The 27503-nt window shown below is 38.5% G+C and overlaps 2 protein-coding genes across 4 annotated transcripts; one reads left to right on the forward strand and one right to left on the reverse strand.

Moving 5' to 3' along the window:
* Window positions 1-211: 211 nt before the first annotated feature.
* On the forward strand, window positions 212-9635 carry cirsr (corepressor of RBPJ and splicing regulator). 3 transcript variants are annotated; one of them, XM_077217056.1, is made up of 10 exons: window positions 240-407; window positions 851-945; window positions 1069-1142; window positions 1357-1370; window positions 3106-3158; window positions 3241-3289; window positions 3417-3537; window positions 7003-7109; window positions 7389-7474; window positions 8308-9635. In XM_077217056.1, the coding sequence occupies exons 1-10, from the start codon at window positions 336-338 to the stop codon at window positions 8849-8851; spliced, it is 1215 nt and encodes a 404-aa protein (XP_077073171.1). In that variant the 5' UTR covers window positions 240-335; the 3' UTR covers window positions 8852-9635. The 3 variants fall into 3 exon arrangements, with proteins under 3 accessions (XP_077073174.1, XP_077073171.1, XP_077073172.1); XM_077217057.1 differs by having other exon boundaries at window positions 3417-3531; window positions 7000-7109; XM_077217059.1 differs by lacking the exon at window positions 1357-1370 and having other exon boundaries at window positions 212-407; window positions 1069-1154.
* Window positions 9636-11916: 2281 nt separating this feature from the next.
* sp9 (sp9 transcription factor) lies at window positions 11917-14460 on the reverse strand. The gene is made up of 2 exons (XM_077217052.1): window positions 14339-14460; window positions 11917-13746 (listed from the first exon to the last, which is right to left on the reverse strand). Exons 1-2 carry the CDS (start codon window positions 14357-14359, stop codon window positions 12448-12450), a joined length of 1320 nt encoding a protein of 439 aa, XP_077073167.1. The 5' UTR covers window positions 14360-14460; the 3' UTR covers window positions 11917-12447.
* Window positions 14461-27503: the final 13043 nt, after the last annotated feature.

Consider the following 27503-nt stretch of genomic DNA (forward strand, 5'->3'; position numbering starts at 1 on the left):
GTTTAATGATTTAAAAAATAAAACCAGGGGTGCATTAGAATAAATAAAAATAAATAAGATAAAAAAGATTTTAAAAAGGCAAATAAAACATTGAAATGTTCACAGATATCAACACACTTTACAGCTTTATTTTGTTCGAACTGTATATTGTTTTATGTATTGTTGAAGAGGAAGGCTTTTTTAGTTTATGTTTGCGAAATTTACCTATCCCGGATGTGTGTTGTTTTGATTGCGTCATAAAGAAGCGCCGCTCCTGGTGTTTTGATGTTGTTCGGCGGAAAACGCTAACTTGCGGTTTTTAAATAACATTTTGGTCGTTACGGTGGGGTTCAAACATGGGGAAGTCTTTTGCTAATTTCATGTGCAAGAAAGATTTTCACCCTGCATCAAAATCCAACATAAAGAAGGTAACGTTAAGCGCGAGGTTTTCGCTAGCAAGCTAACTTAACGTTATGTATTATTGCTCTGGAGTCATCATTAGTTCAGATCTTCTGTTTATATATACAGTAGTCAACATTTAAAGTGGATCAAAAGTTAATCAAAGTTGTCTTAAGACAAGAACGGGTATTGTTCGAAATTCATGTATAACTTTGAAGAAAGGTTTTGATCCACCTCAAATGTTGACTACTGTATACGTCTCACGGCAATGTTTGGTTGTTTATGAATATGCACATGTATTCATTCACAAACACATGATATGTTTGTTCGTTCGCTCGCTTAATAATCACATAGAAAACATAGTCTAGCGTCAGATGTTTCCAGAGGAAGACAAGCTCCTTTATTTGAATGTTGAGAGACAAACTGGTGTATCTGAGGTGCTAAACTCTTCGTAACTTTGATTCTTCATCAGGTATGGATCGCAGAGCAAAAATTAACCTTCGAGAAGAAGCAGCAGGAGGATCTGATGCAGGCTTACCTGAAGGAGCAGGACACGTACAACAACAGGTCAGAGAAGCCCAGTCCAAACCAGCACACAGGACTGGGTCTCAAACACACAGTCACGTGTGCTGCTGATGTTGTGGAAATTATCAGGCATTTACCTGGAAATTGAAATGGTTTATGTTCCAGACTGCTGATGGGAGACGATCGTGTGAAAAATGGCCTTAATTTTATGTATGAAGCGCCTCCTGGAGCATCTAAAGGTCAGAAATGTTGTCCAAAAAAAAAAAAACCTTTTGAATAAGTTATTAAAATTATGTAACTGATCATTCACTTCCAAATCATGGCTAAACCTTAAGACATACAAGATTTTAATCCATAAAAATTGTTAGAAAATCAAGAAACTGAGAAAAAGATTTTCAAGTAAAGTGTATAATCTTTTGTTTTTTTCTTTCTATCATCACTGACTTCCTGCAGAGGAGGAAAAAGAGGTAAAGTTCATTTCCATGTTAAAGTTTGCTGTTGATTGTTTGTGATTTTGCACTGTCTGTCAATCTTTCGAATACAAATATTAAACCTGAGTGTTTTTAACCCTATAAAGCCTGCTGTATCATCTTTGATGCGCATTTTTCTAAGCCGTCTGAATTATTAACATGATCAACTTTGCTGAAAAACCTGTTGCGCACAATCTTCTACAAGCCTTCTGTCGTCCTATTGACAGTGCATGCATTGTAAAAGGACTTTTAGTATAATAGTATAAACTTCCAAATTCAGCTTGTGCTTCACATGTCTTTTTGCTGGGAAATCTTTACTGATTTTATATAAGTAAACGTAAGAATAACTTTGACATTGTTAGTAATATTTTCAAGATTTAGCCAACTACTTACAAGATTTATCTTTTTCTGGACTGGAGCAACTTAGGCTTAATTGATTATTATTTTTTTTAGAAAAATCATGTTAAAATCATGAAATGTATCTATCAAATATGATCCATCAGGCTTTTAAGGGAAGGTTTATTTGTTCATCTTTCAATCATCATTGTTTTGCATTGCATTATATGTTTTTAAACTACAGAGCTTTGATCATAAAACTAAGCATTTAAATATCATCTTACCAAGACATATTATTGACAGATATTGAGTGACAACTTATGTATTTGCATTTGATGCAATCTGCTATACTGGTATAAATATCTCATTGATCTATATTACAAGCATCAGAATTTCATCCTACTTTTATGAGCATATAAATATCAGTAACAATTTGCATATTTTTGCTCAGTTTGTGCCTCTGAAGAAAATGTAAGCGTTTTTCTCCTCCTGGTGTATGAGATCCATATTCTCCTATATCAAGTCATATGAGCCATAAAAGCCTGGTGTAGAGCTGCACAAATAATTGTTAAAAGATGTTGATTCAAAAACCCATGTGATCTCATTCCTAAATGACAACGATACGCCTGTATCTATTAAACCATTGAATATGATCACAGAGAATATTCAGATCTGTTTTGGCTCTGCCGCTGATCCAAAGAGAGCAGTGTTCATGTATAGGTATGAAACAGCTTCACAAACAGATTCATTCAGATTATCACTGAAGTGCTGAGATGAAAGTTTATAGTTAATTTATAAACACTGATGTCTACGGTAGTAAATTACGTTTTGGAAGTAACTTGGCGCTTCAAATAAACATCATTACTCCGGTAGGTGGCGACAAGTGACTGTTAGAAATGTATTTGTCATTGAATCATTCATTCAGAAGATTTGTTCGAAAACATTGATTCATCCAGTAATTAAACAAGTGAAGTCTTTATGAGTGAGTCATTGAATCGTTCACTTAAACTGATTTAAAAAAAATGTATTCTAATTAATTAAATATTTTTTAAATAGACTGCAGCATTTAACATTATGTCAGAACATCTAGTAAATTACGTTATTTTTTAATTGTTAATTGAGAACCGTGATGATCTCTATTTTAAACCAAAAAATTGTGATTTTCAGTTTATCCAGAATCGTGCAGCTCTAGCCTGATGTATCAAATACGACACTCAATAACAAAGAAAACTCGTGCAAAAAAAGAGATTTGTTTTCAGATTTTGTCTAAATGTACAATAAATTCTGACTATTATTTCATATGTCAGGCTTTAAGAGGTTAAGAATGCTTATTCTAGTGGCATCTTATAGTTTCAGCTCATGACACTTAAGTCAACCTCACGTTTTTCATCTTTAGGGAGGAGAATCCGAGTACAAGTTTGAGTGGCAGAAAGTAGCTCCTCGTGAAAAGTAAGTTCACTAGCTAGTAAGTGATCTCAAATATAATGATATTGAATTTTTATGTTTTTCTCACTCATATTTTACTCATCAGGTATGCAAAGGATGACATGAATATTCGAGATCAGCCTTTTGGCATTCAGGTGATGTTTCATTTTGTGGTATCCACCTTCATAAATGTAGAGGAAGAATCATTGCTCATCCACAAATGTCTGAATGCAGTGAACATGTGGGCACTCTGCTTGTTTTCTTGTTCTTGAATTGTTGTAGGTGCGTAATGTGCGCTGCATTAAGTGTCATAAATGGGGTCATGTGAACACGGATCGTGAGTGTCCCCTCTTCGGTCTGTCTGGGATCAACGCCAGCTCAATGCCCAGTGATGAAGCAGCAGGTATACTGCTCTCTCCTTATTTCCTGTATGATCAGGGCGAGAAAGGTGGTGACAATTCTCAGGGCAACCGAGGGGATCGTTTCTTCATGCCCTGTGCTGAAAATCCAGCTTTTAATGTTGTTTATGTGTCTATGTGGTGTATTTAATATGCTTTAAGACAAACCATGTGTAAATTCATAAGTCAACAGCATTGCTGAGTATTTTCTGCTTAAAACTGCAGTGAACCAAAGACAGTCTCAAAAACACGGTTTGAAATCGCTGGTGTTTCTGGTACATTTAGCAATATAGTGGTTGAATTAATTATATATATATATGATGTTATGATGAACTATATGCCTTTCTCAAAGCGTTTCTGATGATTGTTAGAAGGCAGCTGTCTTACTCTGAAATGATGAACGGGAACATGGTTTGTTTAACATTAGCAAAACATTATTAGCTGTTTGATAGCATAATCAAGCAAAAGGCAAATCATATTAATTACAGTTATGTGTCCGACATTGTAGAGAGCGATACATTAAACGCATTAGCATTACCATTTTGATACATTGACTTTTTGATAAGCCTGTGTGGGTGAGTGGAGGCGGGACTAATTTGCATGTTCATATAATTATATATTATACTATACGTATTCTAAATGAAGCAAGGGTGTAAAGTTGCATTCAAGCTATTTTAAGGCATGAAGACTTTTTTTTTTAACTGGACAAAAACGTTCAAATATGCCATTTTGGTGATCAAAGACGTGCTTTTGTTTTTTTTTTTTACTACAGGGGGACTTTAAAATATTAAAGTCTGACTGAATGCGTAATACGCATGCGCATGAACTCACCGTTTTCACAAATTCGCTTTTTTGTAGTTTTCACAGAGATGATAAATGTGTCTTGTTTAAAAAAAAAAACTTGCACTTTGAAACCCCTTTTCAAAAGTTTGCGTTTTCAGGCCACTAAAACGCTGCTGTCGTGTAAATAAATGGGAGAAATTCATAAAAGGTTTTCAGTTTTAAAAATGGTGTCGTATGAACATCATTGATAGAAAGTTAGTGGAGGAAAGCGCCGCCCCATACGTCGACTGGATTGGTCACATGTTTGTGACGGTAGGAAATGGCGGTGACCTCAAACCATGTTTCTGGGACTATCTTTGGTACACTGCAGTTTTAAGGACAAAATACTCAGCAATGGTGTTGACCGATGAATTTGAACCAGCTAAACGTGGTGTTCAAGGTATAACCGGTCAGTGGCTGCGTCCGAAAACATTAGAAATTACATCAGAAATGAATAACATTGGTTAAAAACGTACGTTTAAACACAAACTGACCATCAACCCAACCACAACTTTCAGAAGCCATCTTTATTTTTTAGCTTAACGTTCACGGGATTGTGGGATATCAGAGGCAGCGAAGGATAGATCTATGCTGCCTTCAAAATCATTCAGATGAAGGAATCTTAGGAGACTGGAAGTGAAACTAACATTGAATTTGGAGATGCCTTGATGACTTCTTCCTACCTTGAAATGCGTCCTCCGAAAGCAGCATTTTCTGCGTGTTCAGACGCAGGCAGTGTGCTGGAACTGAAGACTGCAGAGAGGTGGCTCTCCAGGAGCAGGCGTGGCTACCCGTCTTAAAGCATGTTAAAAACGCCACAAAGACATGCATTAAAAACTCCAGTGATTTTCACCTTAATGCAGGTTTTCTCTTCCTGTAGATGGTATACACTTTCAGAACTGTAGGTGGCGACAATGTCCCATAATACACCAAGACTTTCTGTAATACCCGGACGAAGCTCCTATGGCTTCCCATTCACCTAAAGTTCTGAATGCAGGTGTTTTTGAGCAGGTCACCTGAATTATAAATGTCATGTGACCAATTCTGTTGGCACCACATGCAAATTATGTCAGAACATACACCACCCCAAACCCCAGTTACTAGTAGACAAACATGTCACACTTTCAGATTATCTTTTATAATCTAATCAAATATTTGTGATTATATGATATTAGTAAAGAATATTTTTAAGTGTACTAACCTGCCAAACCTTGACCCCTTGAAGCATGTGGCATTTGCTCCTGGAAATCTATATAGTGTAATCTAGATAATAAATCAATATAGTGATGGCTGTGGGAGCTTGTCTCCGCCCTAGAATAAAATAAAGAGGTACTTTTGACATTTTATCTCACAATTCTGACTTTATTTCTCACAATTGCGAGTTATAAAGTCCCAATTGTAAGAAATTTATTCTTCTCAGAATTCAGACGGACTTTTTTAACTCGTAATTCTGGATTATTTCTCTCAGAATTGTCACAATTACCTTATTTATTTTTTATTCAGTGGCAGAAACAAGCTTCCACAGATCACAATTTCATTTATTTTAAAGGATAAAAATATGATGGAAGATTTCATTCACAAACTACTAATATTGTACCCAATTTCAGAATAAAGTCACCATTAAAGATTTGACATTTAAACTCCCATTTGACATTTAAACTCCCAATTCTGACTTTACTTCTCACAATTGTGACTTTGTGAGTTATAAAGTCCCAATTGTAAGAAATGAATTTTTCTCAGAATTGCGACTTTTATCTTTTTTAACTCGTAATTCTGGATCATTTCTCGCAATTGTGAGGAAAAAAGTCAGGATTGTGAGATAAAAAGCAATTACCTTATTTATTTTTTATTCAGTGGCAGAAACAAGCTTCCACAGGTTGCAACTTCATTTTTATTAAAGGATAAAAAATATGATGGAAGATTTCATACACAAACTACTTATGTTATACTAATATTTTACCCAATTTCAGAATAAAGTCACCATTAAAGGCCATAAAAAAATCTGTCAATTACTTATCCTCATGTTTATCAAAACCTGTATGACTTTTTGGTCACACTTTAGGATCCAATTCTCATTATTTACTACGGCTTTTGCCTCAATAAACTCCTACTTACTGCTTAGTAATAGTTAGTACGGTAGTTGTTAAGTTTAATAAGCAACTAGTTAATAGTGAGAATTGGACCCTAAACTAAAAGTCTTACCGACTTTCTTTCTTCAGTGGAGCACAAAAGAAGATATTTAGAAGAACATTGGGAACAAAACAACATTGGAGCCTGTAGTAAAAACTAAAAGTTTTGGAACAACATGAGCGAATGAAAACTCTCTGAATGTTCACTTTTGTGTCCGAGTAACCCCTAAACTTAGAGGTGTGTGTGTGGGGTTTGTGTCCTGAGTGCTGGCAGCACTACAGTAATACGCATGTTTCTGCAGAGCGGAGGTAGATCCTACTCTCAGGTTGGTGGGAAATGTTGTTATTTGTTGTTTTGATTGGATGAAACAGAATAATACTGTACGCCTTACCCAGCTGGGAGACAAGGGAGTTGATTTGGTGCGTCTTTGCGTGTTAACAAAGCCTGCGGTGTGCATCTCTCCGAGGGGGGCAATGATCACACATTATTTGTTCTGAAAGAGTGATTTGTCCTAACAGGTCCGTCGATGCACCCCTCCGAGTTAATGGCAGAGATGCGGAACAGTGGGTTTGCGCTGAAGAAATGTGTCCTTGGAAGGGACGCCACCATGACTGATCCAGCACAGGTAATCTCCTGGACCCTGCCCAAATATGACCCATGATATCCATGTCTGGAGCTCAGCGTGCGATTGCAGAAAAACGTCCAATTATTGAACAAGCCATTCCCGCCAGCTGAAGGGTTAGACTAGAACTGATCAGACCAACAACTACAATTACAAGAGAGTAGAGACATGCTGGATTTCACACTGTGGTTCTGCCCAAAAGTACCTTTCTGATTGGCCCCTTGTGTATGCATGGTCAATGAGTGTGTGTTGTGTTTGCTAATGTGTGTTGTTGTGCTTCAGGATTTTGTGGCCAGCGAGGAAGAAGACGACCCTGAGGTGGAGTTCCTGAAATCTCTGTCCACCAAACAGAAACAGAAACTGCTTCGGTGCGATTCATTATTTATCACACATACACATACCGCCTTTATTCATAATAATCGGATTGATCATAATTACTATTAATATAAATTGTTTTAAATAACGAAGTTATAATATTAATATTAATTTTAGTAATATTATCAATATTTTTTTTGTGTGTATCTTAGACATTAAGGATAATCTGTCATTTTAATTCTTTATAAACTAGTTTAACTTCAGTTTCATCCAGCTGTTTATTGCGAGTAGTGACATCATAAGCCTCTGCCATTCTCGTTACAATAATGTGAAAAGGTGTGTGTGTGTGTGTGTATATATAAACATTTTGAAAGACGTCTCTTATGCTCACCAAGGCTGTCTGTTTGATCAAAAAATACAGGATTTTTTTTTATATTTTTGCAATTTAAAATATACTCTTTTCTATGTGAATATATATACATATAGGAAAATATGATTTATTCCTGTGATCAAAGCTGAATTTTCAGCGTCATTACTCCAGTCTTCAGTGTCACATGATCCTTCAGAAATCAGTCTAATATGATGATTTGATGATCAAGAAACATTTATGATGATTATCAATGTTGAAAACATCTTGTGCTGCTTTAGATTTTAGTGAAAGCCGTGCTACTATTTTCAGGCTTCTTCATCGAATTAAATATATTTATTGATATATATTTATCTTTTGTAACATTATAAATGTCTTTTCTGCCACTTTTGGTCAATTTATTTGCTGAATAAAATCATTAATAAACGCACTAATTTCTTTAAAAGAAAAAAGAAAGATAAACCTACTGACCCCAAACTTTTGAATTATAATTCTAACTCATCCCCTTCTTCCTTTTAGAAAACTTGACCGTCTTGAAAAGAAAAAGGAGAAGAAGAAGAAGAGTAAAAAGGAGAAAAAGAAGCTGAAAAAGAAGCAGAGAAAGAAGCCAGCCAGGAGTGAGAGTTCATCCAGCAGCTCCTCGGACAGCAGCAGCGACTCTGAGGAGGACAAACACTGCGGGAAGAAAGACAAGAAGAAGAAGAGCAAGAGGAGGAGGGACTCGTCCAGTGACAGCAGCGGCTCTGAGAGAGAGCACACACAGCCCAAACACAGTGAGAGAGGGAGGGAGGACAAAGAGAGAGGACAAGATAGTAAAGAGAGAAGGAGAGAGAAAAGCAGGAGCCCTCAGCGATGGAGAGATGAGAAAGAGAGAGGTAAGGAGAGGGACAGGAACACGAGCAGGGAGAAAAGAGACAGGAGCAGAGAACACGAGAAGGGCAAGAGGGAACGAGAGAGAAACTGTGATAGAAATGTCAAAAGGAGGAGTGTCAGTCGGGAACGAGGGAGGGGCTCGGAAAAACACGGCAGAAGCGATAGCAGGGAGGCAGAGAGGAAGAAATGAGTCTCACACCTTCATCTTTTCTCAGATTAAAGGATTCATTCAAAGGAAACTTCTTACATAATTGACTCACCCTCATGTCATGTCATTCCAAACTCTGACCATTTGTTAAACACTTTAAAGCTTAATCGCTCCAAAATGACAAAGCAGGACCTGAATAATAGTAGTCCGTGTGGCTCTTGTGCTATACACACATCTAGTGAAAGGTGTACTATACCTTTTGTGTGAAATTCATGTAAATATTCCCCTTTGCTTGAAGTTCTGTTGGTCTGCTGAGAACCCATGACACTTGAGAATATTTGGTATTAGGAGCTTTAGTGAAGGGAAGGATTTTTAGGAACTTAAACGCCACTGAACTTCTCTTGTACCGAAATGAGATGTTTAAATATAGGTATATTTTTAATTTACTTTTCCGTTTGAGTCATGCGAGTTTGGACTGACATGAGGGTTACTAAATGAGGAAATGGTTTGGGTAAATAGTTTCTTTAGGTGGCTTTCCCAATGTTTTTTTTTTCCATTGACTGGCAGCTCTGGGAGTTTCTCCAGAAGAGGGCGCCATGAGAATGTAGAAACTGAAAACTGTTATACACCACGAATTAAACTCATTCTTTCAGTGTTTTCAATACATTTGCTTTACTCCTAGTTCAACACATGTTCTGTTTTCTTTAAGCATTTTGCCCTCCTCAAATGTAATGCTGTTTTGACTCTTTGAGAGGGTATATATTCCACACATAATAACCTGAATGATTTATTTTGCAGTCTGTTAATTAAACTATGATTTCTGGTTTTTGTGGCTCCTTCCTTACCTCAAGTCCTTTTGTAAAGATGTCTGAAAAACAGGTGTTATGAATGTGGTATAAAACTTGAGGCCAGTTACAACTCTACAAACTCATCCGTCTGAAAGAAGACTAAAATTAGTTGGTTTAATGGGATTTGTAGTTTTCCTCTAATTTTAAGAGGTCTTGGTATAAAATCAGGGTGACTTTATTATTATGATTATTGTGTTTAGCTACAACGAACGTTCAACAACTCTCAAATTGGCGAAATCGAGCTGATATATAAATATAACTGAATGCTGTAAGTGGTGGTGTTCAAAACTGAAAATATATTGGTAATATATGACAATAGTGGCAACGAAAAGTATTCAGAGCGCATGGTTTATACACGTAAATGCCTGAAATATGAGTGTGTTTCTCAACATCAAATTAATCGAGCAGATAAAATAACAAACCCATAGTTCATCAAGGCTGGCTATGAGATGACAAAAAGTCGATTCAATTGCAATTCAATTATTTTGGCTTAGGCTAAAGGAATTTAAACACTGACTACTTTAGTTTCTGCGTGTTACTGGAAAACAAAATAACCCTGAATGTGACAGTAAAATATTAGCATTGGTATATAGCCTAATATATATAATTATTCATAACGATAATCATTTAATTTGTAAACATGATCTTCGCTTGATGGACATTTTCTGACCAAAAGGGAGATGAGAGAGAAGCGCCGCTCCGGCCGCAGCGCGGGAAAATCACATCGTCACGGCTGAGTTTCCCGCGCTGCGTCCGGAGCGGCGCTCCTCTTTGATCACTCTTTTATTACCGCACGCAAACAAAGCTGACTTTCGCCTCGCGCTCAGTCAGAGGGCATTCCAGAAAGAAGCGAACAAAAGGCCTTGAGTGACAGCGCTACTGTCCGCAACCCAGGCGCATCATTCGCCTCCAAAAGACTGAAAAGCACTTAGATCTTGTCCATGTATAAGCTCCCGTTTGTAAACCTTAATAGAACCATATAATTGTAAAGCGTGCTCCTGAATGCCTTCACGCCCAAATAGCGCTCATTTCCGTAACACAAATTTTGAATTGTGTGCAATAAAATCGTTGCATCCTACATTAACTTTTAAAAGACTGAGAATTGTGTTCTGCACACCTGCAAGACTATTTAGAGAAAACATTAGCCTACCTATACGGAAATTGCGTTTTGGTGTATTTGTCTATTTTTAAACCCTGGATAGCTATTTGACCACTACATTTTACAGTTTAATGATTTATAAACTATGTCTATTTTTTTATTCGTTATTTGCAAAATGTTACCAGTTTTTCACGAGGTCGTTAAATGATAATGGACCATTTTCTATTTGTGTATTTTTTTTTTTTTTTTTTTCCTGAATAGGCTGCGGCCACCAGCACACAAAAGGAAATGAAAATAATTTTAGTCTATTGCCTTCTGGTCAATTTACCTTGTAGCACAGATAGCTAACGAGTTCCCAGGCAGGGCTCGAGCTGTAATTATTCCGCCGGGTTTTGTGGGATCGGACGCTGCACTGGATAAACACAATGAAGTCAGAGAGCATCCTTGAACCTTTTCAGTACAGGGCCACTGATATTCAAATAACAGCCAGGGACCATTTGACTGCGAGAGCATTTTAAATTCAGCATTTGCATAAGGCCTCTCCCAATTTCCCCTTTCAAAAGTGGCACCAAAAAAAAAGGCAAGAAAAAAGAAAGGAAGAAAAAAAACTGTTCCCATAACACCAAATCAAGAGTAGCGTTTTATAAAAGCTAAACGATGCTTTATGCCTTCAGCCCTCTCTACGATGGACATTTTCCGTTTGACATGCAAATTTAAGCAGTTAATTTGAGCAATTCAAATAAATATTCAGAGGCCCTTTGTCACTGAATCCCCTCGGAAAATGTGCGATAAAGAGCTGCTGAACAAATGATGTCTCGGAGAGTAATTAGATATTTGATAAGACACGAATCCCTAATCGCCAATACAAGACACATGGGGCTGCGATGTGCTCCAAGTCATAATTAATAGGCTACTATTTAACAAGATATTCATTTGGACAAAAATTCCTTTCTGGGGAATTAACTATTGATTTATCCCAATGGGACAAAAAAAAAAACGAGTCTACATTAGCCTGCCGATATTTATTTTCCTCCACAAAAAAAAGTAAATATATATTCGTAATAATTATGCGCAGTCTGCACGGTTTCATTTTAGACTAGCGAAGCCACATTTGGATTCAGATAATTTTGATGAAAACATTTGCATCAGACAACCCAAGCTTTAGATTTTAAATCCCTTTAATTACAAAATGAAAGCCTTATAAGCGTGACTTTATACAATTAAACATTTATATATTTTCAGCAAGGTAAAGGAAAGGTTAAATGAATTTTAAATAGCTGTGTAACATACATACTTGACATCCACAAAGTGCGTCGAAAGGAAAGAAAAATTCCCTGAATTTCAGGATCCACCACAAAACAATCATAACATTTACAGGGGAAAAAATAACATGTTATTTTTTGTGGATATATGTACACATTTAGCTCAACCGGCAGCCGTGGTTATTTAGTTCCCTCTTTTTGCCCAACACTGATTCCACAACAAATGTCCACCGTTAAAACACTGAGCCTTGAAGACTTTATCGTCCTGAAAGCTGTAGCGTTCGTCTGTGCGCAGCAGAAACAGCCAGTGTTCATTTGCTCTTTCCAATGCAAGTCTCGCTCGTTTTTCTAAGAAATGGAGAGTTTGTCGCATACTCCAGTCCAGACCCGTTTCCTTTTCTCGAGGAAAATGCATTTAGTAAGTCGCGCTCAGGACTCGTGGTGCGGAGACTGGTCTTTGACCGTGACCCGCGGGTTTACCCCGTCTAAAATCAGTTCTGGAGACTCAGACCTGGGGGTCTCCAGGTTGCTGGTGTCGGTGTCGCTGTCGCTGCCCTTTTTGCCTCCGCCTCCAGCGGTGTGTGTTTTGATGTGTTTGCTCAAGTGGTCGCTCCGCATGAAGCGCTTGTTGCACACCGGGCACGCAAACCGCTTCTCCCCCGTGTGAGTGCGCAGGTGCCTCTGGAGCTCGTCGGACCTGGTGAACCGTTTCCCACAAAAGAGCCAGTTGCACACAAATGGCCTCTCGCCAGTGTGCCACCTCAGATGCGCTTTGAGGTGAGATGTTTTCCCGTAGACTTTCCCGCAGCCCGGGATGTGACAGCTATGAAGTCCTTTCCTCCGCAGGCTGGCGCCCGCAGGCCCAAGCCGCTCCGCCTCCTGGCAGTTCGGGCAGTCGCATGTGGCCCGTCCGGAGTATCTCCGTGAGGACCGGGACGAGGTCCCTATCCCCGAGCTGGCGCCCGATATCATAGCGTTAGTGGCCGACGCGTCCGTGTAAGTGGGTATCACAGTTTTGAACCCTTCCTGGGTCAACAGGTGTTGGCTGGTCGACAGGAGGTGGGACGCGGTGGGGCTGATGCCAGTGGAGCTGAACGCGGAGTGCGTGAGGCTCGAGAAGTCCGGGTTGTAGCCGCTTAGTTGGGAGTGAATAGCTTGTGGGGTTCCGGAGTGAAGCGAACTTTGCAAAGTGCCGGCCGGGTTTTGAACCTCGAGCCACGAGCCCGGGTTCGTGTGCACGTCCCACCACGTGGACGCGCCGTTGGCCACCTCTCCCGAGATGGTGGAGTGAAACCCGGACTTGTACCACGATTCATAAGGGTGCGCCATGCCGACCCGCGGATAAAGAGTCTCAGCTGAGGAGTGAACTTTGGAAATGAAGGCGGACTGTCCCGAGTCCTGCGAGGAAACGCTCGCCGTGTTGGAGAACAAGCTGCTGTATTCTGCGGAGAAGGCGGAGGAGGTTGGCGAGGTCGAGGCCAGACAGAAAGCGCTGTTGCCCGTGCCGGTGCTGCTCGTTAGTCCGGAGCTGCTTCGGCTTGTGGCGACGGTGAATCCGGGCAGGCTGGAGCCCAAGTTGCAGCTCGACGAGGATCTTTTCCAGGGATGAAATCCGCCTTTGGAAAATGCGCTGGAGTCGGGGAGAGTCGTTAGGGGACTGGTGTTGCCAATTTTGTTGCAGGTTGCAGCCAGCATCGCTAAAGGGGTAGTTCCAAACCTCGGCTCTTCCTGTTTGGATGAAAAGTTGATGCTCTTTACTAGACTATAAAACATAGTTGGGGTGTTTTGAAAAGCAAACAAGTATAAACCATTTGCCAGATACAACCAAAACACGAAAATTTGCTGATGATGCACTGAATATTTCCTACACGTTTTCAAATAAGTTGTCATGTTTTAAAAAGGTAATCAACAAAGAATCCCACTTTAAATTATTCCAGTATTGCGATTTTTATTTAAAAAATAAGCAATGCACTCTTACAAATTTCACCGTTTGCCTTTTATAATTTTTTCCACTGAATAAATTCTTTCGCTGAACAGGGTTTTCAAGTTTTCAACCGTTTCATTTTCGCCTCTTCAAATCAGCGCATTGGTTTTCAGATTTATTTAAAACACCAGTACTAGTAAATCTAGACAATTTAAAAAAAAACATTTTGGAATGTAAAAATGTTCTCTTTTGGCATCATTATTTATTTATTTTAGAATGTAAATAAAAGTCCTTGAAAAGTTTAAAGGCACGCAAGCAACAAAGAAATGTCAATACCAATGGTGAAACTGACAACAAAAATGCATCGAATTAAAATACATGTCAATGTTTACTTACCCCAAGTATAGACGTAGCCATATCCAGGGCCTTTCCTAGACAGCTAGTTGAAGAGAACAATGAGTGAGTGTTCCAGTGTGACTGAGGGACAGCGCGCTGAAGCTTTACTCTCTCTACTCGAGTTGTATAGTGAGCGCGTGCTTTGAAGTACAGCTGGCTGAGATACTCAGCCAATCTTAGCGCGCGACGACTCGCGTCCGACCAATGAGCGACGCGACCATGACAGAAATACTAAAGCTGCACGTCAATCAATGACTGGGGTACTGATCCCACTGTCAAGCAATAAGCCATCCGCTATTTTTCATCATTTTTTATATAAATATAACTATGGCCATCAAGGCGTAGTATCTGCACAGACGTTAGCGCTCAGCTCATATTGGTATTTAATAGGCATTCTCCGATGGTAAGCGTCTCATCTTGATTTTGTGCGTGATATCTGTTTCGTGTGTTGATGTACGCAAACGGATATCCTTAAAATTCACACGCGTAACCGTTTGCAGCTTCCATGTGTGATTTTAGTGATGTGTTTATTTTGTATGTCGTTTTAATGTGATTTGATGTACGGATGTAAAAGCATGACGATATTTCTGGTTAGCGTTATTATGCGGTGACATTACACTGCATGTTTTGAGTGGAAGTCATAATGATTAGGCTATTATGCAATGTCTGTGTAAATTTATTTTTCTTTTCTTTGCCCTTTCTTTTTTTTAATTTAACAATTGTTGGTTATTCTGTAAACTTAGGTTGTTGGTGATTCCAAATATTAAAAATGTTCTGAACTTTCTTATTAGAACCAGTCACTGAAATGCAAGAATAGCCTACATCTTAGATGAAGAGGACGGAGGGGCACCACTGATCTCACAACAGGTGTGTTAGACTTTTATTGAATGTGTGTGTGTGTGTGTGTGTGTGTGTGTGTGTGTGTGTGTGTGTGTGTGTGTGTGTGTGTGTGTGTGTGTGTGTGTGAGAGAGAGAGAGAGAGAGAGAGAGAGAGAGAGAGAGATGGGGGCGCAGGTTAGAGTTTGGGGTGTTAATGCGCGTGTGCGCGCGCTCACCCGCACTGCCTTCTGCGAGCACAGGACTCAAAATCCTCAAAAATCGTTAAAAAAGTGGACTTGTTTTATTTCATTTTTTAATTTGCTTCAAATAGAAATGCTCAATGCAAAGTTCGAGCGCTAAATGACAGCTAAATAGCCTGCAACGTTTAACATAACAAATAGGCTATAATATCTTTTGGATTAAAAAAAAACAGATAATCAAAAATTAATAATTCAAATATTTGTATTTCACCCCCCTCAAAATTATTTTTTAAATATATAAAGATCAATGCATTATAGCATTGTGTTGCGCTGCTTGTTAAAACATTTAAGGGTAATGGCATAATGTAACAATGGCCTGCTTTGGAGTGAATCGCCTCCTTTTAAAAGTTAAAGCAATTTTCTTGAGAATGGCCCCGCCGAAACGCGGTGCATTACAGTATTCAAAATGACCAAATAATGCTCCATTATAGCGGCTGAACGCTGCCAGTCAGGCTGGATGCAATTTACTCCAAAGCGCTTCGCTTTAAATTCCCTCCTATGGAGAGAGCTAGGGAATATAAAACAATTTATTCAAATCCAAGTGGTGGAGTCTCGAAAATAGCTTGATTTCCGCAATCACTGCAAATTGACGGAGGAACAATTAACACTATTAAACGTCTGTTCAGCATAAACAAATTGGCCTGAGGCGCAGAGAGAGGTTTAGGTTATACAGATTTAGATGTCTATGTATGTGCTGAAAATGAAATAAAATTGCTGCGTCGAAGCTTTACACCGATGTACATTTCTTAACAGTTCGGGCGAAATGTGCGCAATATGAGACGCCGATGAAAACAGATAATTACTACTCGCAATTAATATATATTCACTTTGAGCAGTTTCTATTAATTGAGGATTGATTACCCCCTGACAGCTGTTAAATAGGGCAAGAGTATAAAGACGCGTGTTATAATGAAAAGGGAACGGAAATAAACATCAATATTTAAAATTAAAATAGCTTTTTGTTATTTGCTGAACCCACATTTATTTTTTAGAAGAAAAAAGAATGTTTAGAATGGACAAATTATGAGATGCAAGTAAAACCACTCTACCCTCATGCATGATATCATAAGGCTATTTTAATTCTGATCACCATACCTAACCGGACCTATTTGAAATAAAAAAACACAGTCCGGCTTGTGCCTTGCAAGCACTTTTCTGTGGTAATTAGGAGCCTATTACAAGTCATTAGATTGATCAATGTACCTTAAACAATGTGAGTGATTTATTTGGCAAGAACAAAACGCAGTGCATCTATTGTCTTGAGCCTGAGTGACGATATGCATCCATCAAAGCGTTAAACAACGCAAGATGAATGATTAATCCGGACCTATTCATTAGAAGGGTCTGGCCCGCTCCAAAACCCCTGTATTGGTAAAGAGAGAGAGAGAGAGAGAGAGAGAGAGAGAGAGAGCTTTTCACAGGAGAGAATTTTTGTCGGTTGCCGCTGGGATTAATTTGTCCCCACCCTTAAGAGGAAAAGCGCATTTGTGGATAATTAACTAATCTGGCTCATTTTAAATCCCTCTCTACTACAGGTCCTTCACTTGATCACCCCAAACAGGCTGGTTTCCCCCCCTCGAACAATTCAAAGGGAGTCAAAACAAATATTAACTCACATTTCAGTTGCTTTTTTGCAAATATGTCACTGCTCGAGGCACCTTGCAGGTCGGTTTTGTGATTAAACAGGCTATCTGCAGAACACCATGTCCTGTGTTTCACTTCATGATTTTGACATGTCCGTTGACAGGTTCAAGCATGTTCATTGAGTTCATCGTGGTTATTAGGAATACGTCTTTATCTAATGCGCGCGCCACAGCAGTGTTATTTTTTAATAAACCCGTAAGGGCACGGGGGGGTTTGTGATTGGTGGCGCAAAACAAAGCTCAGTGAGGAGAGAATTTCCATAAAGTAGGCTACAACAGTTTCTCCTCAATTATTTCAGTTAGATTTAGAAACGCGGAAGACGGGAATGAGACATAGGGGTTTTTGATTTCAGTTTGCAAATGTATTCATATAGCCTAGCCTAATAAATTGTCTAATTCATATAACACAAATGCCATTATAGTATTGCCATTGGATTTGTGGCCATTGTTTTTAGGCTGTCGTGGAAGCGCAGGGCGGCGCGTAATGTGGCAACATCCAGTTACAAGTAAACCTGCAATTCGCCTGAAAGTCAAATTTTAGGCCTACGACATGCCAGAACTGAATATATTTGCTGAAACTGCGCAATTAAACCAATAAAAAAGTCGCGAATTAAACACTTATCCAATCGTTCATAAGAGGCAGAGATTCAGTTGAAGTCCAGTGTCAGGTGCATGTTAGGGGCCCGCATTTAACATCTCTCTCTCTCTCTCTCTCTCTCTCTCTCTCTCTCTCTCTCTCTCTGCATCATCCATCATTTCATCTTAGAAACAGGAGGAATAGATCATTAGGGTTACAGCCTTTTGTGACCATTTCAGTATCCAAACATGCCGATCTTGTCCGTGCACATTACTACTTCATTAGTCCTAGTCTTGTTGCTCGTGTAGACGAGACCCTGTGGTGGCTCTCTCCGGCGAGCGGGTCATGGCGAGTGATGTCGTGTTTGTGCTTAAGTGGCCGGTGAATGTCATCTGCTATTCTCCGCGTGCCCGATGCTCGTGTCACAATAGAGCAACAGTGACACCGCACACATTAATGCATGACTATACTTCTAAATATGTGTATATGTCATCTCTCTCTCTCTCTCTCTCTCTCTCTCTCTCTCTCTCTCTCTCTCTCTCTCTCTCTCTCTCTCTCTCTCTCTCTCTCTCTCAACGTTTGTTAACGTTTCCTATTGTTCCGTCTTTGAATATTTAAAATTATCATGCAATTTTCTCCATGTGATTTTATTTCAGTATTTATATATTCGATTAAATTATCATTATTTCACACTATTATTAGCATGTTTTTATATTGTTTGATTACTTAAAAAAACTATAATTTATTTTATTTTTGTTTACTCGAGTGTTACATTTGTATTTATTTATTTACAGGAAAAGAAAACACACATGGTTAATCTTTGAGCCTCTGTAAGCATGTTTAGGTCGTGTTCCCCGTGTTTCTCAGACGCAAATGTGTGTGTCATTGCAGTTGCGATCACGAGACTCATTCCCTGTCATGTCTGTGGCGCGCGCAGGATCCAGCTCAGATAAACACTCGCGCCAACAGGTGCTTAGTGAAAAATCCCTCGATTCACGTCGATCCACGGCTCAAACTCTACACGACGAGGCTCTCGTGTGTAATTTGTGGCTCAGAGGGATGGTGTGTGTGTGTGAAGAAGCTCTGGTCCACCACTGCTCATCTCTGCTGTGACCGTGTGACTGACGGCTCTGTCCAATTGCGTTTGGACTCGTAGGAGATCTCGTGATGCGCGCGACTAATCACACCAATAGAAAGAAAGAAGCTGATTATATTAAATAGATTTAATGAAGCTGTTTACAAAAACGGTATTAACATAACTACATGGCACTATCTATCTATCTATCTATCTATCTATCTATCTATCTATCTATCTATATATCTATCTATCTATCTATCTATCTATCTATCTATCTATCTATCTATCTATCTATCTATCTATCTATCTATCTATCTATCTATCTATCTATCTATCTATACTAGGCCTACATCATAACATACTTTATATATCAAGAGTCAAATTAAGTACTGTGTGTGTGTGTGTGTGTGTCCTGGTAAACTCTACATTATAGGGACAAAATGTCCCCACAACGATGGCTTATCCGAAATCCTTGTGGGACATTGTTTGGTCCCCATGAGGAAAAGCTCATAAATCAGACTAAGTGATGTTTTGTGAAAATGTAAAAAAAAAAAAAGAAAGTTTTGTGTGATCGGTAGGTTTAGGGTCGGGTTAGTGTAAGGAGAGAGAACATACAAATTGTATAAAAATCGTTATGTCTGTGGAAAGTCCCCATAAAACATGAAACAACACGCATGTGTGTGTGTGTGTGTAGGCCTACGCTGACAGACTGTATGTTGTTATGACAGAGAACATGGCTATCAGAAATAATTTCATCTTGAGCAAGTCCAAGCAGATTTGATGGCCCTTCCAGTGTTTTATTCAGCTGTTTACTGAGAGGTTCCTTCTGTACTTTAGAGGTCACTCTTAAAGTGCCCTTGAATTATGTTCTGCCGTCAGATTGGATGTGTTGTTCTGGGCAGTGAAAGACCTCGCTTGATCCCTATATGTCATCAATCTAAAGCAATTTCAGCCCTATTGGTTCTTGAGTCGCTGTCATTCCCAGCAGCAGGTGAGATGAGGCACTGGTCCCAGAGCGAAGGACTCTTCATCCCACTCAACATGGGGCCGCAGAAACTATTCTATATACCAACAGATCTATTATGGGATTAAATGCCTTGTTATCAGGCTTTGTGTCGGAATAATAGCAGAGTATCTTTTAAATTCAGATCATCCAATATATATGATTTTTCCTTTGGAAATGAGACGATGTGAGCGTGTTCTCTAATGTTTAGACGGGTCTGATCGAGTCATGACCGTCATGTTAGTGTGTGTGTGTGTGTGTGTGTGTGTGTGTGTGTGTGTGTGTGTGTGTGTGTGTGTGTGTGTGTGTGTGTAACTCTATTTTCAGGAAGTCAGCTCAACACAACCGCGTCCTCTTCCGCATCACTGAGCCAGATAAAAACACTGAATTCAGGCACCGCCGACGCACACACACACACACACACACACACACACACACACACACACACACACACACACACACACACACACACACACACACACACACACACACACACACACACACACACACACACACACACCTGCCAGGTATGAGGTTCGTCTGTCTCACCCTGTGTGTCTGTCTGTCTGTATCTGCTGAAAGCTTTCTTTGATACCCTCATTTTATGTGCCAGCATTGGGTTTCTTTCAGATATATATATATATATATATATATATATATATAATTATTATTATTATATTTACAGTAGCTCTTATTATTTAGACAGTTCATGACAATAACTACAGGCATGTTCCACTAATGTTTGACAACCAGAAAGTGCCCACATACTATTTATTTGAACAGTAAATCTGTTTTATAATATGGAACCTAACAGAACTTTTTATATATATTTTGCTCGATATGCGTGTTTTTAAGTGCTACATTTATTTTTATTTTATTTCATATTTTAATATTTTTATTTCCGGACTCAGCAGTGGTTGATATTGTGATCCAGATTCTTGTCTTAGTTTTCTCTGATGGTTTTGCCGGCGGGGTGTGTAGGATGTATATGATGTATGTTTGTTTTTTTCTGTAAAGGAGGTGTGTGTGGTATGTAAAGGCTTCCTGTCACGCACTCGTTTTATGTTGGGCATTGAGTCATGAGCGCTAGCGTCTGTCTGGCCAGGTCGGGATGGGACCGCACCTGTTTCTTCTCACACACGTTTACCTCTGCAGCCATGAGCAATGCAATGACTCCCTCAACTTTTACAGCTAATTACTCAACCGCAGCAGTGTGCAGAAATACATCCACAAAAGAGCACACACATGTTGCTTAACACGAAATCACAAGGGCTGGCATGATTCAGAGAGTGTAGTTTTGGTCTGAAAGATGGTTGCATGACAGAGACAGATTAAACGCATCCAAAACACATAGAGCAAACTTTCTTCTGCTAGTCATAAAGTAGGTACATTTCAGTCAAGCTATTTTTGTTCTTTAGTTACCTACACGACAAGCAGCTACTAACAAAAAGTAATTGAAGGTAAAAGTAAAGGAAGATAACATTATAAATGTGTTTATTGTAACTTTTGATCAACTTAATGTATCTTTGCTGAATACATTTTTTTTTTTTTAATTCTTGACCCCAACCCTTTTGATAGGTATGTTTAGTTAGCTATACTCCCTTTAAAAATGTATAGTTGAAATGAAAAAATAAGTGAAGTAGAAGCAGTGAAATGTTTGGGAAACTATTTCCTATACGGAATCAGAAGTTCTAAAACTTTTACGAAATCGCCACCTCGTACAATAGTTGCGTTTTCCCACGAGATCGAGCTAAAATTTCTGTAAAAATCTAGATTTGTCAGCTTTTAGAGTAAAAATGGTCGATAGAACACATACATCTCAGAGACGTCTATGTGATGTGCATGTTTTCATCTGAAAGATGTACTTTTTTAGAGCGTTTGCTCATCTGCGATACGTTTCCTGTCTGATGTTAAATAGACATTTAGAAGACGTTTATGATTTAGAATGCATGCTTCTTTTTTTTACATGCATTCTAAATTCTAAAGATGCATTCTAAAGATGTTTATCAGATGTTTTTACACAACATATGTGCGTGGTTAAAGACACGGACTAAAAGCCACCAAACTTCAATTTGAGTTTAATAGGATCCTGAATGCTAGTCAGAGAGCTGGTCACTAACAACAGCATAATAAATAGAGCATTCCCAGAAGATTCCCAAGATTAAAACCATCTCTCCAAAAAAGATCAATATCTTTGAAAGGCAACCCTCAATGTTTAAATGCTGAACATGAAAACCGTGTTGTTTAACTGCCAATAATGAAATCCAAGAGGAGAATTCAGCCTGGCTTGGCTTTGATATGCTCTTAACTGCATTTCTTTATCTTCATTAAGAGGCTGACATTCACAACAGCTTAAAGACAAACTGTTTGTCTCTGCCTTATTATAGCGACTAACTACAAACTGTCATCTGGCATCGTCGGAGCGGTCCACACTCAATGCTTATCACATGTCATCTCTGCGTGGCAGCACAGAAATTACGCTCCTCTCATGTTTCTTTTGTGCTCTCGACATCGTCTTTGTCTTACACAATTAAGGTGTTACACGGTAGAATAATTTAAATTGCCGGCGCTAAAATGGAGACGGGGGCTCTTTTTAAAAATAGCAGAATTTGTTTACTGATTGTATGCAGCTATTGACTTTCCCATTACTGTAGAAGAGCTCAGATTAGTGGATGTGGCGTTTGCCGTGAGAGAGAGAGAGGCGGATGGGGACAGGGTTACAATAGCGAGCATTTATCCTTATTGTTTAGTGGATCTCTTTGCTCGACATTACCGCTGGGCACGGGAATAAAGGTGTTCATGGCCTTTTTTTCTGATAGATGCTCAACAGCCTTACCTTTGGAAACTCTCTGGCTCATGTCGCATACGAGGTTTTCATATTTTACATGGCCAATGCACAGTTGTGTGTCTCGCGTTGGCCTCAGACTGCAGGTGAAAACTATTATTCTGGAGCCGCGTGTAATGTTTTCCTCGCATATATCCAACAGAGAGGAATGCAGATGTGCAGTCTATATGCTGTAACGAGTGTGTATGTGAAGGATGTTGTTTCTTGAGGTTAACCGACTTTTCTTTTGACACTGTGGTCGCCAACAAGAAAGCACTCAAATAACAATACCACAGTCTGAAAGGAAAACGGTCTTGATTTTAATGCATGTAAATGTGTAATAGCCGTATCATCGTGTACATGTGCAGTGGGAGTTTGCAGGAAGGCTTCTCTCTCTGTTGAGTTTCTCATGTGATCCTGAAGGTGTCTTTACACTGCCAGGTTAAGACAGGTCTGTGGTGACTCCAAATTCTCTGTAAAATTCCCCAATTAGTCCAGAGGAAGTTACTTTAAACTGTAGCTTGTCAAAAGGTTTTAAGCTACATCACAAGCTCTGCTAAAAAAAAAAGTATCTACCTTGTTAACAAGGAACGTTCTAAGAACTTTCTCTCAAAGTTATGAACAAATGTTCTTCCAGGAACATGAATAGAATGTTCATTTCAAAGTTATTTGTTCTTAGAATGTTAGCACAGAAACATTATTTATTCACTGATCATGGAACCTTCGTCTAACATTTTTATAAACGTCACTTGTTTCAGAATGTTCAGAGAACATTCAAAAGTAACATTCCCATAATGCGTGCAGAAATATAAAACGGAATGTACCTTTAACGTTCGCATATCAAAGAAACATTGAATTTACAGGAAAAAACTAAAAATAATGTTTTCATAACCTCATGGGAGCATTAGAAAAACTTTCATAGAACATGTTTTTATAATCGACTTCCCAATAAGTGTTTTATTTGAACCTTGAGAAGCTGCACAATATCACCAAAAATAGCGTCTTGTCATGCTACATTGCTAATCAAAAGCTTGTTACTGGAAAAGCTATGTGAAATCTTGGGGTCCAACCAACCTTACAGCGCCCAGATCTTTTGAGTATCAATACATTTGTGACATTGACTTATGTGTAAATGCATTTCTGCTGGCATTAGTAAATATCATTGAGCCACACTGTAATTTGGCAGTTATAGCCCTGCATGAAACCACTGGAGTGCATATATTGATGCATTATGGGTAGAATTAATTCAGTCAGATTCATCTAGCATTATTCTCTGTGATTGTGATTCCTCTGATGAGATATTTATGTCACCTCTTTGGCGTTAAACAGATTATTTGCTTTTTTGTGGTGTTTTCAGGTCAAATTACCAAACCATGTCTTCATCACTGTACTTCACCAAATTTCCTCCACTGTAGATTACTGTTACAAGGCTCATATTTTAACTCTTTCCCTGCCATTGATGGAAATTTCCGGCTTTCTGTGTTTTCACTGTTATTTGGTAGGGGGCGCTGTTACACATTTTCTGAAAGAGTACTGACTCTCCTGATCAAAACACATGTGAAGAAGAAGCAGAAACAAGCCATAGCATATGTAATCAGAAGCAAGTGTAAAATAGCGCGATCATCAACATTAAACAGCGTATAAATCAAAACTGCCTAATGTTACTGACTGAAATGTCGACCCAGGACGATCTTCAGGACTGAAGCTCATAGACTTGATGGGCTCGATTTACTCCATCTGTGTTTTGATCATCGTTCAATATCCGATCCAGGCGTGATTTTCTTAGCTTTTTGCTCAAAATGTTTTATTCTCTAGTTTCATGCATTCTTTTTTTTTTAAATCAAAACTTGTTGGTTTTTTGTTTAAAAGCAGAGGGTCTGTTTTTTCTTTTAAAATATTGCATGTTTAGATATTCAGATAACAAAATACTCTGAGGACCATGAAACTTTTGTGAAAATTATCAAAAATGCTGGTGCTGTCTGGCAACTTTTTTTCCTCCAAAACGCTGGCGGGGAAGAGTTAATTAGGATACAGTTTGGTTGATCAATTTGTTTAATATGTTTTTCCACACGTTTATTGTCTAATGACAGGGTTTCTCTTCACAAACCACAAATCACGGTTGAATCTTCCATTTAGGCAATACGCTAAATCAAATATCTGTGTAGTTGTTGGACAGTGGATTAAAACTTTAATTTAGGGAAATGTTGGTAAACAGGATGCAGTAAAATGTGTGAATATGTATGTGACCAGTAGTTTTGTTTAACACAGGTCACATATGGATGAGGACCTGACCAGCGGGAGGGGAACTGGACATTAATATTGGTTTTGTTTGCTGGCCACCATGTGTAATTCAGTGAAGCAAGTTTTTTTATGTGATTTATAACTGCATCACTCTGCACAGTAACGTCTTTTAAGGCAAGGATCTCACTATTTCTCATACTTAGGATTAGGGGTTTGCGTGATTTATATAGGTGGGATGTGCGCTACTTCTTAAGTACTAGGAATTACAGTGGACCATAAAACATTCTATAGTCATCAAGCCATATTTAGAGACAGAGACTTGGGCGTCTAAATAGCCACCTAGCAACCGTCCAGAACACCCTAGCAACCGCATATCAATGTCCTTGTAATGTCCCCGCCCACTATGCCCCTATATGGTGTTGGCGTCAAGCACCACTCGCACATGGCCTCCAAGCAATGTGAGGCATCTATACTTATAGTCTGTTTCATCTTGTGTTGAATATTTAAAAGAATAAATGCTCCTGAAGTTCATTGTAATATTGCTGTATTTTATGGCTCCCTTTATGTTTAACCATATCCAGTTCCTTTTTTGAAATCTCTGTCGTAAACAAAGCTCATGAATAGAACTGGAAAACCAGCCCATAAAACAGACACTTTTCTTTTATGAATTTATGGCTCACTGTTTTCACTCGCCATTGTTTTCCTTGAAAAGATTCAACTGAGTATAAATGGTTCCTCTACCACTTAACCATTAACAATTTCTGTCTTTGTTTTGTAATTATAGAAATGTTTTATCCAGTGTCAGCAGGGACATGTTTCAACATCCAGGGCTCTTCTTTTTATCTCCTGATTATATAGTAGTGGCAACACGCTTTTTCTTGCATCGAGATGAACGTTTGCCAAATGCTTTCTACATGAAACTGTGCTGTTTAACACTAAAAATTGCCAGAATGTGTGAACGGGTTGGTTGTCACGTCTTCATATGGAAGGTTGTACACACATACAGCAAACCAGAAAATAATCTCTATTGATTTGGAGCTCTGTGTAGAAAACTGGTGATCATGATAGGGTTTAGTTGAGTGTGTTACTAGGTGGTGTATTGATGGTTACCATTGTTTTGTGAAACGTCTTGCGAGATTCATTTGCAACAATCAACACTGAGTTTATACTGACAATCAAACACTTTTGCAGGTTATTTCAATGCAGAAATCTTAAACTATAACCACCCAAATCCATTTTACCGAGGTGCTAGTTTAACCCTGAGCTAATCCACCAATTTTATCATGCATACTTAACCCTCTGATGCTCTTCAGCCATTTTTGACAGAAAATTTGTAGGTTTCGTTTTTTTCTAATTTCCTTATTTTATCAGAATGGTACGGAACTTGGTGAAGGTTTTAAAACACACACACACACACACACACACACACACACACACACGCACGCACGCACGCACGCACGCACACACTCACACAAAATCACAACTTGATTAAACTGCATTGTTCGCGGTCAAAAATGAATTTTCATCTAGTGGAAACGTTTGGCACTGCGTTCATACAAAATCGTACTGAAAGCTAATTTTTTCAAGATATCAAGATATTCAAGAGTAAAATATGTTTTGGAAAATATATATCATATAAAAATTGAAAATTCATTAAAAAAAATTCATAACAATTAATGTAAAAATGTATAACTTTAAGGGATTAAGAAATCCCCTAAAAATACAAAATATTACCAAAAATAAAAATGATTAAACTAAAATCTAGTACAATAATTTAATTGAAATAATAACAAAAAATCTGTAATTTTTGACCGACACTCGAGCGCACCAGAGGGTTAAATTAAGTCATCCTTATTCTTTTAAGCACAAAGACGCCTTATTTTTGTGTACATTTTGCTGATAGATTGCTTCTTATTCACAAAAGTCAGAGCTAATTGCTACGTGCAATAAATACTGTGATGTCATCATATTATTGTTATATTGTATTTAATTTATGGAATGAGGTCAAAGCGATGGAGAGCAGTGTCATAGCTGGGCTCATATCCAGATGTGTGGTGAATTTGTCTGAACTTTCAGCATTTTAAAGTCTGAATTAGGGTTGTAACGGTACACCGGTATGGCGGTTTATCGCGATATTGACTTGCACGATTATCATATCGTGAACATTTGCTTATCCACGGTTTTGGAAACAAAATTAAAGCAGATCTCAAATGCGCATATGCAACTTATTTCCACTTGACTACTCCACCTATACATGTGCACTGGAGAAAATGTCTGAGACTGAGGCTGCGAATTCTTCGAAAAAAAAAGTTAAAATCTGCAGTGTGGGAATACTTTGGGTATCCGAAAAACGAACGTGTGTTTTTCCTTGAAGATTGATATCCAGTTGTGTCCAGAAATATGGACGAAGAGTGGCTGCAAAATGAGGAAATATGTCAAATATGTTCTCCCATATTCGCAGATAAAGTTCCATTTATAACTTAAGTCCATATTATTTACGTGTTGCTGAGGGAATTTACAATATAACGCAGATGTCACGTAAAATGCGCGATTTGATAGATGGATGAATAAATCTAAAATATAGCTGTGCAATAAATAAAATCGCTATATGAGTGTGTCTATTAAACAGCGCAAAAAAACTGTAAATCTATATTCTGCTTGTTCAGCGTGTCTGTGTGAATGAGCAGCACCGTTTCACCTAGTATATACTCAAGTATGTG

Source organism: Siphateles boraxobius, unplaced genomic scaffold, assembly GCF_051911475.1.
Source record: "Siphateles boraxobius isolate OS27281-9 unplaced genomic scaffold, OSU_SipBor_1 7, whole genome shotgun sequence".
NCBI classification, from domain to species: domain Eukaryota; kingdom Metazoa; phylum Chordata; class Actinopteri; order Cypriniformes; family Leuciscidae; genus Siphateles; species Siphateles boraxobius.

Coding starts and splice junctions, on each gene's coding strand:
- cirsr (XM_077217056.1), top strand. CDS start 336: ATGGGGAAGTCTTTTGCTAATTTCATGTGCAAGAAAGATTTTCACCCT. Junction 408..850: donor CAAAATCCAACATAAAGAAG/GTAACGTTAAGC, acceptor ATTCTTCATCAG/GTATGGATCGCAGAGCAAAA. Junction 3,290..3,416: donor ATCAGCCTTTTGGCATTCAG/GTGATGTTTCAT, acceptor GAATTGTTGTAG/GTGCGTAATGTGCGCTGCAT.
- sp9 (XM_077217052.1), bottom strand. CDS start 14,359: ATGGCTACGTCTATACTTGGG. Junction 13,747..14,338: donor TGGCTACGTCTATACTTGGG/GTAAGTAAACAT, acceptor TCATCCAAACAG/GAAGAGCCGAGGTTTGGAAC.